General features: G+C 37.4%; 1 protein-coding gene across 1 annotated transcript in view; it reads right to left on the bottom strand.

Annotated features, from left to right (window-relative positions):
• The window catches only part of LOC122791184 (calpain-13-like), a 1,289,367-nt gene that overhangs the window by 47,636 nt on the left and 1,225,165 nt on the right, over nt 1-16,566 (bottom strand). Inside the window, exon 20 of the mRNA XM_044058898.1 lies at nt 757-873. Within this exon, the coding sequence (XP_043914833.1) occupies nt 757-873 (117 nt within the window). The remainder of the gene's footprint in view (nt 1-756; nt 874-16,566) is intronic.

Below are 16,566 nucleotides of genomic sequence, written 5' to 3' on the forward strand. Positions count from 1 at the left end.
CTGTTTTATAAGCAACTTTTCTAAAGTTAAATTAGAAGGTGAAAGATGATTGGATGTAGGGAAAGCTCTGTAAATAAATAAAAAAAAAATATTAGCCCACAGGACTGATGATAGATAAGAGCTATGTCTTGTCAATACCATATTGTTGCCACAATTAAATGTAAATCTTTGCCAAGTTAGAATCATTAGAATCATATATTTAAACATAAAATGACCTGTACATTATTTTATAATTACAAAAAGTGCCCTCTAGTCTAAATATTAACGTGAGAAAGTGAAAAAATAACTATCCATCACAGAATTGACAATGGTACTGATTATAGAACAGTAACTCCCGCACTGAAATCACAGAACAGAATTCCAGAAGAGAAATAGCAGGGATTTAAGAGTACAGGGGTTATAATCTGGCTCTACCAATCACATGAAAGTACGTATAAAAGTAACTTCTTATAATGATACAAGTATGAAAGGCTATACCTTTTCACTTCCACAGGAAAAAGCAGTCTTCGTATTTCAGTCTATGATAGGGCCTAGTTCTAGTTAGATACAGCAAATAACTGGAACTATGTGGCCCTATCATTAAAAGGTGATCTTTTGTTTTATGAGGAATATGTATGTAGACTTCCTTCCTAATATGAAAATGGACATGACATGTCATTAGTGATTTCTTTAGGAGAGAAAAGCTGATTCTATAGCTTCACACAACACTAACAAGTGGTTGTAGGAACAAAATTAACAACAGTCAGCAATACGTACTGTACATGCACTCCAGGCGGAGTAGCCAGCAGACAAAGCTGTCAAAATGGATTTTCTTCAAAGAGTCTCCATGTCGTAGTTGCAGCAGTGTTAGCAGGTCTTTAGTTACTGAAATTCCTGTAAGAAAAAAAGTGCTGTATTATTTTAACTATGAAGTTATTTCTTCTGCTTGGTGTCAAGTTAGTCCCTCAGGTTCCCACACATTAATGCTGTAAGACATTTTGCTGTCAGATTGTGGAATATGCTTCTGTTGATTCATCTTCTCTCTCTCTCTGTCTCTCTCTCTCTGTCTCAGTTTCTATACCCTCCAGTGTGTATGGGATAAGTACATTCTTAACAGTGCACACTGAAAAGTACCTTTTGGAATAGACTATGTTTTTGGGTGAGATTGTTATAGGCTCTGAGCATTAATTGTGTTGAAATAAACTTCCTAATATTTGAATTAGATATACTACTTGCCAAAGAAAAGAACTTAAACAATAACATTTTTCTGTTTATGAACATTTATGAATGATATACCAATATTCTGTAATAGATATGGTTATAATTACAAAGGGACACTTAGTATCTTTATGCCCATTTCAGTCTAAAAAATAAAGTCTGGGTACTGAAGTTTCAATTTCTATCAAGTTTCACCTCTGCTCTAATATTGTTCCATTAGTTATAAATGTGGGTATACCAGAGGTAGAAGTTACTTTACAGAGCTGTAATATTTAAATCTTGCACAGAATTTCAAAGATATTACTCCAAACACATATTGTAGTGTTCACAAAACCATAAAAAGGCACCTTTCCAATGACTGGGCTTTATACAGATCCACACTGCAGGTTAAGTCAGCCATGCTGTTGAAGACATGTTTATAACTCCATCAATGTCAAACTGAAAACCTGTAAAAACTCTGCAGAAAAATATTTTCACTTAAGCTAACAAAATGATTGTTTTTGTGGCAGTGCAAAGTTCCCCTCATGGGGGGTAGCTTCTTAATTTAATAAACTGTGGATTCATCATACCTTGGGTAATGAGACTTACCGGCTTGGGAATGACCCTCAGCAAATGACAACAACAATAACAGAGGTCAAGGTTAATGTCAAATGCCTTTGGCTCACCAGGTTTGCAGACAGCTGCAAATTGGTTTCTTTTAGAGATTCCCTCCAGCACACTAACATCCTGCCAGAGGATCTAACACTGACAAATGACTGGTGCCAAAGCCACAGACTAAAACTCAATGTCAAAAAGTGCATTATAGTGCCTTTAGGGAAAAAGTTTACCCAGGTTAATTACTCCATCGATAAGACACCTGTAAGCATTGACCCAGTAGTTAGCAATCTGGGAACATATGTAGACAGTGATCTGGCTTTTGACCAACACATAGCCAAGGTAGTAAGAAAATCATTTTATGTCACCCAATTTATAAGTAAGGGTATGGCATCCAGGTCCAAGGAAGTTATAGTACCACTTTATTCAGCCCTTATCCCACTCATCATTGAGTATAATGCCCCCTTCAGTATGTACCTGACCAGGCATGTGCAACAAATGGAACGGCCTCAGAGCTTCCTCACCAAGACAATCCAGGGTATTAACACATTGTCCTATACGAATCACCTTAAAGCCCTATCTCTATACTCAGTCTCATATAGATTACTGAGAGGTGAACTATGCCTGGCATATAAAGCATCATCAGACGCAGCCCTGATGGACCTTTTGCACATTTGCAAAACAAATAGCATCGAAAACACTAGATCCAAGGATCTGAACCTTGCTTGCAATATAAATAGTACATTCTGGCAAGGCAGATACACTTCTCAGAGGATTCCCATATCTGGAATAGGTTCCTCAACCATGTGAAGCAGAGTCCATCCCTAACCCTACTGAAACGTAACCATGACCATTCAATGGGAAATCAAAAATTCACCACTGGTCTGGTCCCATGTCTCTGATAAATAGAGGCCGACAGCAAATATTCCCTGACATAACCCCTCCAAACAGCCACCTACATTAAATGGAGACACATTTGGCTGGGTTGCACAGTTAGGCTTATAAAGGCCAAGGCAGTTGATAGCCTTGTATATACCTATGACTCCACAGACCTTTGAACCTGCAGATACTGCATTCAGCACTGGCACTGTATTAAGAGGTTTGTGCGGCTGTAGTTTCAGAACCTCCCAGAAGACGTAAGAAATAAAATTTAGAATTTTCCTTCGGATAGAAATTTAATTTTTGAACCATTTGCTGTAGAGGTTTTCAAAAATGTGATGAAAGAGCTGACAGGATACATGGAGTCTCTCAGATGTCTGTCCCTCCTTTTTTACATTTTCTAAGGAATTTTGTGCTTCCTTATCCAACTTTGGAAAGAAACAAAATAAACAGTCGCAACAGAATGGTAGTAAGCTGACATTTAAAAAGCAATGGCAAGGGGGCTCCAAATGAAAGCAGGAACAAAGGACAGCCAAATAAGGCAGAATGACGGTATATGTAACCTTGTACCCCCACCCTTACCCTACCCTGGCCATCCATTATCCCTGCCAGAAAGCCAGAAATGTATATTTCTCTCTTCTCTCTTTGACAACAGATTCAGATAAATGGGCTCTGTGGCTAATTTAACAAGGGTACAGATGGCAGTGGGAATTAATTCCTCCCTTCCAGGAAATTATTCCACATCAACCAGACCAAGCCCCCACTGTTTCCTCCTATCCTATTGCACATGTTGTCTCAGGGTGTAATAGAAACTGTTCCCCCATTCCATTTGAGAAAAGTTTTTTTTATCCAAGGATGTTGTTGATGCTAAAGGAAATAAATAAAATGCATGGAGACCAGTTCCAGACATTGCTTTCCTAAAGCAGCATGTGCTAGTGCCCACATTCAGAATGTTGTTACTTCACAGCCTGTTACCCTTCTTTCAAGACTTGAGTTTTTTGGTAACATTAGATTTAGAACATGCTTATCATTACATTCCCATTCATCCAGACCAGGCATCTCTTAAGGTTTTGTGTATCTGGATCACATTATCAGTTCTCTGTGTTACGTTTTGGCTATCTGCTGCTCCACGAATGTTCACAAAGTGTCTAGCACCAGTTATTGCTCACAGCAGGCTACCAGGTATCCACATTTTCCATATTTAGATAAGTTGCTTATCTTGCCAGAGTAATTTTTAAAGTGTCAGAAATCTCTCTCTCTCTTGGGTGAGGCATCTTCTCCACAGTTTGGGAATTCACGATAACGTTCAGAAGTCATTTCTAACTCCATCACACAGGATTGTGTTCCTGGGGTGTCTGCTAGACACCTCAGTGCAAAGAGATTTTCTTCCACAGGAAAAAAATAGCTATGCATTCTGATCTATTCCTGAGGTTTTCCACTCATACTTCATTCAGTGCCACAGAATACCTCAGACATCTGGGTCTCATGTCATCTATGAGACACGATACTCAATATGAGAATGGTACGATGGCATCTGAAGTCTCTTTGGTCCCATCATCTACACCTATTATCTTTTCATATCTCAGTGCTGGGATTTGTGAAAAGACAAGTCACTTGTTAGAGACATCAAATATCCCTCAGTCCAAGTCTCCACTTCTCCCGTTCTGCTTCCAAGCAGTCAGTAAACACAGATACCTCGGACTTTGGTTGGGGAGCAGTATCAAAGGAGATAAAGTGCAAGGTATCCGGGACAACAAAGACAGATACAGACAAATAAACACGAAATAAATGCTTGCCCTTATCAAGGCACTCAAGTCTCTACATCACCTCTGGTCCCCAGGACGTGTTCATGTGGTAACAGATAATACCACAGTGATGTGGTACATAATCAAGTAAGGGGGAAACAGATCTTATCTTAGCATGAAATTTAGCTTTCAGTACAGTCTCACTCTACAGGCATCCTACATTCTGTCAGAGGAAAATTTTATGGGAGACATGCTGAGCAGTTGATAGGCAGAACCTCACAAATGAAAACTATATCAATTTGGTTTTTTCAGGGCTGGTCATGCCTACTCAACCTGGTGGGCTTCTTTGAGAAAGTCACCAAACCAAGGGATGAGGGAAAAATGGTTCACAGTACCTACCTTGACCTGATCAAGGCATTTGACACAATACCCCACTCAGGCATTGTTGATAAACTCAAGAGACTAGGTATAGGCCACCATGTTACCCCATGGATAGCCAGCTGGCTCACAGACAGAATCCAGGAAGTTAGAATTGGGGAGTCCACCTCTATAAAGAGGCCATTGACAAGAAGAGTCCCTTAGGAAATGGTCCTTGGACTGCTCCTTTTTGGTATTGACTTCTCTGACTTAAACCTTGCCAGTGATATAAATAAGATCAGCTGTAGAGATAAATATGTATCCAAGAGACTATCCCTTCTCAGGAACAGGGTTCCCTTCCATGTGAAGCAGAGTTCCTCCCTAACCCAATTCAGGTATAACTTGAGCGGTTGGATGGGGAACAGGAAGTTCATCCCTGGTTTGGCAGTTATGTATGTCTCTAATGACACAGGCAGCCTGTAAAGGCTTCATCCTCAGGCCCCTGCTTGTAAATGTTTAGATTCTCAAGCCCCTGCTTACACTTAAAGCGGGTACCAGAACTTGTCAGAGACTTAGGGTGCATGACTAGGCTTAAAAAGGCCCTAATGGTTGTTATCTTAGTATTCTCCTGTGAAAATATGAACCAATAAGAGAGTCTTCCAAGACTTGATCCATATGCGCAAAATTCCTCAAGTATACCTTTTGCCTCCTTCAAATTCAAATTCAAATTCTCCTTCAGATTTCAATGGGCATGTTGGTGACGGGAACAGAGGGGATGAGGAAGTGATGGGTAGGTATGGTGTTAAGCAAAGGAATGCAGAACATCAGATGGTAGTAGATTTTGCAAAAAGGATGGACATGGCTGTGTTGAATACATATTTTAACAAGAGGGAGGAGCATAGCGTGACATACAAGAGTGGAGAAAGATGCACACAGGTGGATTATATCTTATGTAGAAGGGCCACTCTGAAGGAGATTGGGGACTGTAAAGTGGTGGCAGGGGAAAGTGTAGTTAGGCAGCATAGGATGGTGGTTTGTAGGATGACATTGGTGATCAAGAAGAGGAGGATGAGTGTGAGGGCAGCACCAAGGATCAAATGGTGGAAACTGAAAAATGGTAATTGTGAGGTGATGTTCAGGGAAGAGTTAAGACAGGAACTGGGTGGCAGTGAAGAGTTACCGAATAGCTGGGTAACTACAGCAGAGCTAGTAAGGGAGATGGCTAGAAAGGTGCTTGGTGTGACATCTGGAAAGAGGAAGAAGGACAAGGTGACCTGGTGATGGAATGAAGAAGTACAGGAGAGTATACAGAGAAAGAGGTTGGCGAAGAAGAAGTGGGATTGTCAGAGAGATGAAGAAAGTAGACAAGAGTATAAGGAGATGAGGTGCATGACAAAGAGAGAGGTGGCGAATGCTAAGGATAAGGCATATGACGAGTTGTATAAAAGGTTGGACACTAAGGAGGGAGAATAGGACCTGTACCAATTGGCTAGACAGAGGGACCTAGCTAGGAAAGATGTGCAGCAGGTAAAGGTGATAAAGGATAATGAGGGAAACATACTCACAAGTGAGGAGAGTGTGTTGAGCAGATGGAAAGAGTACTTTGAGGGGGTAATGAATGAAGAGAATGAGAGGGAGAGAAGGTTGGATGATGTGCGGATAGTGAATCATGAAGTGCAGTGGATTAGCAAGGAGGAAGTAAGGATAGCTATGAAGAGGATGAAGAACGGAAAGGCTGTTGGTCCAGATGACATACCTGTGGAAGCATGGAAGTGTTTAGGTGAAATGGCAGTGGAGTTTTTAACTAGATTGTTTAATGAAATCTTGGAAAGTGAGAGGATGCCTGAGGAATGGAGAAAAAGTGTTTTGGTACCGATTTTTAAGAATAACAGTGATGTGCAGAGCTGTAGTAACTACAGAGGGATTAAATTGATCAGTCACAGCATGAAGTTATGGGAAAGAGTAGTGGAAGCCAGGTTAAGAAGGGAGGTGTTGATTAGTGATCAGCAGTATGGTTTCATGCCAGGAAAGAGCACTACAGATGTGATGTTTGCTTTGAGAGTGTTGATGGAGAAGTACAAAGAATGTCAGAAGGAGTTGCATTGTGTCTTTGTGGATTTGGAGAAAGCATATGACAGGGTGCCTAGAGAGGAGTTGTGGTATTGTATGAGGAAGTCAGGAGTGTCAGAGAAGTATGTAGGAGTGTTACAGGATATGTACAAGGGTAGTGTGACAACGGTGAGGTCTGTGGTGGGAGTGACGGATGCATTTAAGGTGGAGGTGGGGTTACATCAAGGTTCAGCTCTGAGCTCTTTCTTATTTGTAATGGTGATGGACAGGTTGACAGACAAGATCAGACTGGAGTCCCCGTGGACCATGATGTTTACAGATGACATTGTGATCTGTAGTGAGAGTAGGGAACAGGTGGAGGAGACCCTGGAGAGGTGGAGATATGCTCTAGAGAGAAGAGGAATGAAGGTCAGCAGGACTATGACAGAATATATGTGTGTGAATGAGATGGAGGATAGAGGAATGGTGAGGATGCAGGGAGTAGAGGTGGTGAAGGTGGATGAGTTTAAATACATGGGATCAACAGTTCAGAGTAATGGTGAGTGTGGAAGAGAGGTGAAGAAGAAAGTACAGGCATGATGGAGTGGGTGGAGAAGAGTGTCAGGAGTGATTTGTGACAGACGAGTACCAGTAATAGTGAAAGGGAAGGTCTACAAGAGGGTAGTGAGACCAGCTATGTTATATGGGTTGGAGACAGTGGCATTGACAAAAAGGCAGGAGTCCAAGCTTGACATGGCAGAGCTGAAGATGTTAAGATTTGCACTGGGTGTGACGAGGATGGACAAGATTAGGAATAAGTATATTAGAGGGTCAGCCCAGGTTGGAATGTTTGGAGACAAAGCCAGAGAGGCAAGATTACATTGGTTTGGACATGTGCTGAGGAAGGATGCAGAGTATATTGGGAAAAGGATACTAAGGATGAAGCTGCCAGGTAACAGGAAAATAGGAAGGCCTAAGATAGGTTTTATGGAGGTGGTGAGAGAGGACATGCAGATGGTTGGTGTGACAGAGCAAGATGCAGAGGACAGGAAGAAATGGAAACAGTTGATCTGCTGTGGTGACCCCTGATGGGAGCAGCCGAAAGAAGAAGAAGAAGATACCTTTTGCCTCCTCTGTGAACAATCAGCTGGCAAAATTCTGCTCCAGGACTCCATGCAAGAAAACCTGGAAGCAGATGCTTTTTCTTTTCCTCAAACAAGAATGTACCTGTATACCTCTTACCCCTTTCCACTGATATCCAGGGTACTTCTGAAGATTCACAGGGAATCCCCCAAGATCATTCTAGTGATTCCCTTCTGTCCCAGGTAACAGTGGTTTTCTCTTCTTTTAGAATTGGCCAAGGGCAATTGACACAAGCTTCCTCACAGACTGGATCAACTCACATAGCAATAGGGGAGTTTGATTCATCCCAACCACAAAACTTTTCAACTGATTGCCTGGACGATAGGGTCTTAATAGCTCCTTGACACCTGTTTACTGAGGATGTGCAGTAGGTACTAATGGAGGTAAGAAAGTCTACTGCTAGAAAATAATACATAAGCAAATGGAAAAGTTTTCTAGGAATGGGACCAACAACATAATCAGCACAAATTCAAGACTAGGTTTTCTCTTTTTTTTATAATATTTGTGTGAGTTACTTTCCTATGGCCTGTCTTACTCCTCTTTCAAGGTTAATTTATCAGCCATGTCAGCATGTCTGCCCACGGATTCCTCTCATTCAGTGCATTCTCATGTCCCATTGTGGAATTTTCATTTTGTGTTGGAGAAGCTTGCACTTGTACTATTTGGACTGGCTCATCTGACTGACTTGAGGTTCTTAACATGGAAAACAGTTTTACTGGTTGCTGTGACCTCTGCAAGAAGAGTATCTGAGATGCAAGGTCTTATGGTGAGTCAACTCTTTCTCATTTTCCACAAAGACAGGGTTTCTTTGAGAACTAATCCTTCTTTTATGCCTACAGTGCTATCTGAGTTTACTTTAAGCCAAACTGTTCATCTCACTGTATTATTCCCTGAAGCCAAAAATGAGGGAGAAAGAAAAATCCACACCTGGATGTCCACAGACAACTAAGGTACGATCTTGACATCTTTCAGCACTTCCAATCAGTCATGTCTTTTCTTTTTCTTTGAAGGTAAGAAGAAGGGACAACCTTTGCCAAAGCAGACCGTTTTCAAATGGTTACCTCAGACTATTACCTTTTATTATTTCTACCACAACAAAGCTATTCTAGGGTCTTGGCTTCATCTGCAGCTTTTTGGAAAGGGTAGGAGTGTGGAAGCATTCAAAAAGCAGCAGCTTGGTCCTCTGTACATACTTTTACAAAGCATTACAAGCTAGTTTCCTTCTCCAGGTCTAGGTTAACACTTTACTAGGACCATTCTCCTGGGTCTCCTGGACCCTTCCCTTCTACCTCCCAGACATTCCAAGCTATGGTAATCTACCCAAACAGGATAGGCTATACGATGACTGTAGTACAGTTGTGTAAGTAAACTTTCCATAACTGTAGTTATTTGAATGATCACTGTGCATTAGCCCATCCCTCCTGTAATACCCTCATTTTTGGTGTAATTTTTAATTCCAGGTTGTGGAGTTTTATTTTTTGTTGCTCCCAGCTATGTCTTCTTAGGACTCAGCATCATGCTCTCAGTTGGTATGATAGCTCTGAAGGGTTTGGCACCCAAACTAATCATTCAGTCAGTTCAGATTGAGTTGCCTAACAGTTTGAGTGGGTGAAAGGTAACCTGAAGCTGTGGAAGGTTTCCAGATGTTATATTCTTAACATTATATAACCCATAGAGCGTATGCTGCTGAAGCAGTAATCATTTGAACATTTACTGTTATGGTAAGTTTACTTACACGCCTGTACTTCCTGCTGTATTTTAAAACTTTTTTTGTCTTAATTCTGAAACTTGCACTTATAAGTCTTGGAATTACAATAAGGAGCTGTATTTGTGTGCATGTGTGGGTATATGGGTGTTTGTGTGTGTGTGTGTGTGTGTGTGTGTGTGTGTGTGTGTGTGTGTGTGTTCATGTAGGAGGTGCTTTTGCTAACATGATGCATGTGCTGCCATTGAAAACACTAGCATGGTTATGTCTGACAATAGTAATGCAGAATTCGGAGAGATGGTAATGAGGTAATATGAAGCTCTCTCCCATTCTGCCTATACCTGCCTGAATCACATTTTCTTGCAGTCAAGCTAGTTGACTTACCTACATTGGGCACTTAGTGAGAATTGTGAGCATTTTTCTGAATTACGGGGACTTTTCACTTCATTTATGCATGATTTTTAAAGTGTCATTATTTGGAGTATTAGCCATTTTGAGTAAATTTACTTAAGGCATTCGTTACCTTTGCATCATCTGTTTTTTAGTTTTGATATTCTAACATCATTATTGATTTCTGCTTGCTTTTTATGTTATATGCTTTATAATTTGTTAAAACTAAAACTGACGTTCTGGTTTATTTTAACTGATTAGATGTTGAATACAAAAATCAGTTTGACTTAATTTTCCTATTTACATTTTAAATGATAAACTGGGAGGTGCCAAGTTTAGAAAGATACCACACTTTTTTGAGTACTTTGAGAGCATTATTATTTTTTATTGTATCTGGTTTTAGAAATTACATTTCTGTCTTGAGCATGAGGTTTGAGGGATTAGACTTATGGGAGCTGGACTTGAGTCATTGTTTGATTTTTAAATTAATGTTGTTGAATCATTACTGTTTAAAATATATTGTTTTTTTTTTCCAAAAAAGGGGATTACTGTTTGTTAAAGCTTCTATTTTCTGCAATATTAGTGATTCCTTCTCCAGTACTAGTTGGGTGAACTTTAAGGGACAATTTAAATCTTATAGTGGGAACCATAAAATTGTTGCTCTGTTTTTCATGGCAATATCTTAGATGCCATACTGACAAATGTAGGATTTTTCTGCTCTCCACTTCTGGTTATGTCCTCTGCAATTAACTCATATCATGATGCCACCATCTTTAACATATAGGTAAAATCAAATCTAGTTATATATCAATAATGTTTCCTAGAAATTGCCAATGGAAACTATAATAAAAACATTGACATACTTATGACAACAAACTGGGATATTATCCTAAATAACCCAAATAAGTCAGCTCAGAATACTATCAATATGTTAACTTCTGTATTTGTTAACACACACTGGTAAGACACAATTATATTGATAAAATCAGCAAAAAATCTTGGTGAAATCATACAAAATAATAAAATATGTGCCTGGAAACAAAGCTACTGCTCAACTTTCAAAAATCACCTTAGTCATAAAACAAAAGTTTAGATGAAATATTCTACAGAAACTACATACTTTTAACAAATCTTTCAAAAGTTTTATGAGTCGATCTTTAGCTCAGAGACTGAAAGCAATAATAAGATATTGTTTACACTAGAAAAATGAAAGATGATCATTGTGACTGTAGCACGGTATCAATGAGCAATGAAGGGTTACCTAGCTAAATGAAATAGTCCATATATTTGTAGAAAACTTTGTGAAAAACTCCACAATAAGTAAAAACTTATATCAGAGTTACAATGACAAAGGGTGACATCCCTTATATTATTACAAGCATGATAACAGCTGCAACAAGTAAAATTAAAATGAATGTTCCTCTAGACCACACAAAATACCTAATTATTTTCTACACAGAATCAAGGATAGCCTATAAAAACAATTATTGATTACGTTAAACAGAGCAATTGCATGTGCCTGGTACCCTGATTTATGGTGGCAGATTATATACATACATGCATAAATGCATGCAGATATTTCAGCCATGGGAAATAATGCACTTCTAGCCTGCTAATACACATAAACAGTCATACACATAAGTGCCCCCCTTGTTCTTAAAAAAATATCTAAACCTTTGTGCCTAGTTTTTTAGAGAAATCTGATAAAAACATTATTAGAGTTGACATTATATACCAGAAGATTGCATTTAAAATATTTATTACATGATGTTGCAGAAAGTGATAGCTTGAAAAAAATTTATGTGTTCACATCAAATTTACACAGCACGTTAAAGGTGATTGAACAGTGTTGTGAAAATGACATTAAAGAACTTTTATCTAAAAAAAGCTAATAAATGATATTTGTATTTGAATCATATTGAAAGAAAGGCATTATACAAAACGAGAAACAATAAGATGCTTAGATACATGAAATCTGATAAAGGTTGGGGTTTAGTCATTATGACATAGGATGACTATGTCACTGCTATTGAAATATGTTATATAATACAGATAAATATTTGGAAATGCTGTTAGTTGATATATGTAAGAGCTGTAAGTTTGTCCATGCTTGCTTATATTATTTTTTATGAATAATGAAATTGATTTAAATCTGCGTAATTATTTGATATTTGAACAACCAGAAATAGTATTCCAAAAATACACAAAAATGAGCACCATCCCCCCTTTAGACAAATAGTCTCTGCCCTTGATAATATTACAGAAGGAATGCCACTTTTTATGGCTAGTGTAATGAATCCTATAGTACAAGAATTACTTTCCTACATTAAACTTTCCTTGATTTTTTTAGGACATATAAGAGAGTTTAAATTTAGATATTCTCATGACTGTGACAATTTAAGGTTGATAATGGTTGTTATTTCTTTGTTGTTTACAAGTATACTACAAGGTTTGGTATAGAGTTTATTAGGTTGTTTTTCTCTAAATATACTAATTTTATAAACAACAAAATTAATTTTTATTGTTCTGTATTAGAAATTGTACTGGACAATACTTTTTACATTTTTAACAAAAAATATTATAAACAAATTAAAGGGGTGGCGATGGGTTCTGCAGTAGCCCCAGCATTTGCTAATTTAATGTTGGGATGGTGGGAGGTAGAAAGTCTACCTTTTTGTGATTTTTTTTAATAGAGTTATTTTTATAGAAGATTTGTAAATGACTTATTTTTTATAATTCAAGTTACCAAAGAAGAATGTAAATTATTTGTATACAGATAAATATGAGCACATTTTCTTTTAGAATTTATTCTGGGAGGACTAGAACATTAAGTTTTTTTTTTAGATATTACCTTGTAATTGGATCTTCAGGCTAAGAGGTTTAATAGCATGAGTTACCATAAAAATACTTTTTCAAATGATTATTTACATTTTAGAAGAAATCACCCTGTGTTTATGAAGAAAAATATACCTAAGCAACAGTTTATTTGAGCCTCAAGGTTGATTACAAGAGATTTGGATTTTATATCAGAAGTTAATTTTATTATATCCTTGTTTTAACAACAAGGGTATAATAAGAAGATTTTGCTTGAGACACCTAGTGAGGTGATCAATAAAAGAGAAACTCAATTTGTACCTATTTTATGCAAACCTTTAGGAGATAGGACTGGGATGAACAAGGGTAATAAAAACTGGTAATAATGGTAACAACCCTGTTTGTTTTTTTTTAGATATGTCTGTGGATAATTATAATATTCATTAGGTTATTAATAATAATAATTGGAAAATGATTCAATGTAATATTGATTTATTTAGGGTGATTGGCACTCAACCATTTTTTGTTTATAAACAGAATATTAATTTCAAACTGATGTTACAAAATGATAATATTAAGACTGGTCCACCATCAATGGATAAGGCTAAGGGGAACATATAAATATGGGGGGTGATGTATATAGATTTACTTTTGAAAGGCTGTATATTACTTTTTTTTACATTTAGACCAAATCTTTTGGATCCCGGTATCAATTCACATGTCATTCTTGAGGAATTATATACATTAGTATATGTTCAGCATGTCAAGAATTTTATGTTGGAATGACTACTAAAACACTGCATAAAAGAATTAAAGAATACTTCTATGCTTGTAAAACACACAGTGTGTGTCCATGCACCACCAAAATCACCAGAAAAGACAAAAGGCTCACATAGAGGCAACACTGCCAGTAGCAAAGATCCAATGAACTATGGTGTAGTGAGTGAAAAATGTATTAAACAAATAAAACAAAATGGTAAGCCCTTTTGTCCCTCTGTACTTCTGGGACTTCTTCAAAACCATTACAAATCAATCAAGACTCTCATTAAATAATACAACAGATCATGTGACTTAGTTACAAAATATTAAATACCTTTAAATGTATGTACCTTTTACATAAAAAATAACACTAAAATGTGATGTCTACCAACATACTAAACATTTTTCTAGAAAATAAATCAAATTTTCTTTCCCCCTAGTATTAATGGCAACAGGTCAGCAGTTCCCATTTAGAAGAAGAGAGCCCTGGTTTTATAGCAATACATGGTGCACTGTAGATTTTATTTTACACATATTCTCTACTTTCAATTGTTACTTGATTGATTTTATAGAAAAATGTTTAGTATGTTGATATACAACACATTTTAATGTTATTTTTTATGTAAAAGGTACATGTAGATTAGTATGTATGTATACCTTTAAGAAGCTTTCCATGGGCTTGCACAAGTATATAAATACTGAGCATGTGTGAACCTAACTGCCATTTTGTAGTAAGCTGCTGAGATGTAAGCATGCATGTCTGTGTAGTCTATCAGTTAATCAGTTATTTTATATTTTGTACTACTGCTTTCCATCCTGATTTGTACAGTGTTTCTATGTAATAAAGCATATAACCGAACTCCCCCCGCCTGTTCATCTTCAGTTATGAACCAAGATGAGTGACACTACATATTACTTATTTAGCAGAATCTAATATTATGATACTTTAAAAGTATTTAATATTTTGTAATTAAGTCACATGCTCAGTTATATTATTTAATGAGAGTTTTGATTGATTTGTAACAGTTTTGAAGAAGTCCCAGAAGTACACATCGACAAAAGTGCTTACTGTTTTGTTTTATTTGTTTCACTACGCCCACTACAGATTGTTGGATCTTTGCTACTGGCAGTGTTACCAATACTTGAATGCTATTAATACAGGAGATATTAAAAATGCTTTATTTAAACATACTTGTGACTGTGTGCATTTTAAAGAAATTTTTGATTCATGTACTTGAACAAGTTTCAAAGTAATTTTTGGGGGGAGGGGTAATTTTAAAAATAAGTTATAAATGAAGGAAACAGAGTGGCAATTAAGACTTTCAGCAGATTGCCTTCCCGGCATCAGTGATACTATTAATATAAAATGCTTATTAATGAACAGAATGTTAAAATAAGGACATTTTTTTATTATTTATTTGTGTGTATACTGCTGTAAGTGATTTGTAACTTGATTGATTGGGATTTATATTTTATATAAATAGATGTGTTTTCTTATTTGTGATTGTTTCTGAAGAAGTCTGGTGTAATATGGATGAAAGTGGTTAATAAATGTATTTTTATGCTAAAGTTTCTAGTGAGTTTATCATTTGAGTCCTGTTAAGCCTTTTTAGTGATTATTTGTTGAACCAGTTGGTTGACATGAGCAAAAAATACAAAGCTGGATCTATCCATATACCCAGATCCTTAAATGATTCCACCGTTTAAATCACTGTAGATTATAAATATTCACCTTTCAGTCTATGTCTCCCAAATGTCATATGCTTGGCCTTTGATGCATTTATTAACATGTTATTCTCCTGAGCCATCTGTACAATTTAGTCAAATTCTTTTGTGGACATGTCCTATCCACAACAGAGGTAATAACTCCCCCTTTTTCAAGTTGTCTGCATGCAGACCAGAGAACACTTCAGATCATCATCATTATCATCTCCTTTTGGCTTATCCTGGTTAGAGGTCACCACAGCAGATCAATGGACTGTAGAATGATTGGCAATGGAGTTTTATGTTGTCGAGTTGCCAGTTCGGCACCCAACCTTCCACAGAAGGCGCACGCATGCACACACTCACACCTAGGGCCAATTTAGAGTACCCAATCTACCTGCAGCATGTCTTTGGGATGTGGGAGGAAACCGGAGCTCCCAGAAGAAACCCACGCAATCACAGGGAGGACATGTAGACTCCGCACAGAAGGCACCCCAGCCGAGAATCGAACTGGAAAACCTCTTGCTGTGAGGCAGCAATGCTAGCAACTGCACCACCCTGGCTGCCCAACATAGAACACTTCAGATAAAAAAAAATCAAAAGGATGTAATCTAAACAAGTATGAGCCCAGTAGAGTGCCCTGTAAGACACCCTGACTATAACCTAAAATGTCATCTGTTCAGTTGCTGTATGATACTTACCATGTCCTAAGCCATACAGTTATCTATCATATCAAGATTACATTAATACCTAGTTGTTCTAATTTATTAATCAGTGTTTTGGGTGTGAGCCCATCAAAGGCTGAAGTTAGGTCTAGATAAGTTAAATCACAGCACACTTTTTCTCAATTACAGTTGTTATTATATTATTACAGAACATCATGTTACAGGTAGCTATATACCTATTTTCTGCGTATGCATGTGACTATATAGTTCAAGTCCCAGACTTTCAAATTCTTGTAATACTTTTTCCAAAATAAACATCTATTATTTTTCCTCAACAAGAAAGTAGGCTTATAGGTCTATATCACTTAATTTATCCTTTTCCATTTTTCCCTTAAAGATGGATTTAACAAGTACATGTCTCCAATTCTCAGAAATCTTTCCATAATTTAATGACCTAGTGAATATCAAATGTAATAATATTGTAAGTTCACAGTGAAGTGTTCTCAGGTCACTAATTCAGTATCCTCCCCATGCTTTGCTAGGGCATAGTTTACAGAGCACTAAA

This window comes from Protopterus annectens, chromosome 1.part2 (assembly GCF_019279795.1).
Source record: "Protopterus annectens isolate FY-2018-M chromosome 1.part2, PAN1.0, whole genome shotgun sequence".
Classification (NCBI taxonomy): domain Eukaryota; kingdom Metazoa; phylum Chordata; order Ceratodontiformes; family Protopteridae; genus Protopterus; species Protopterus annectens.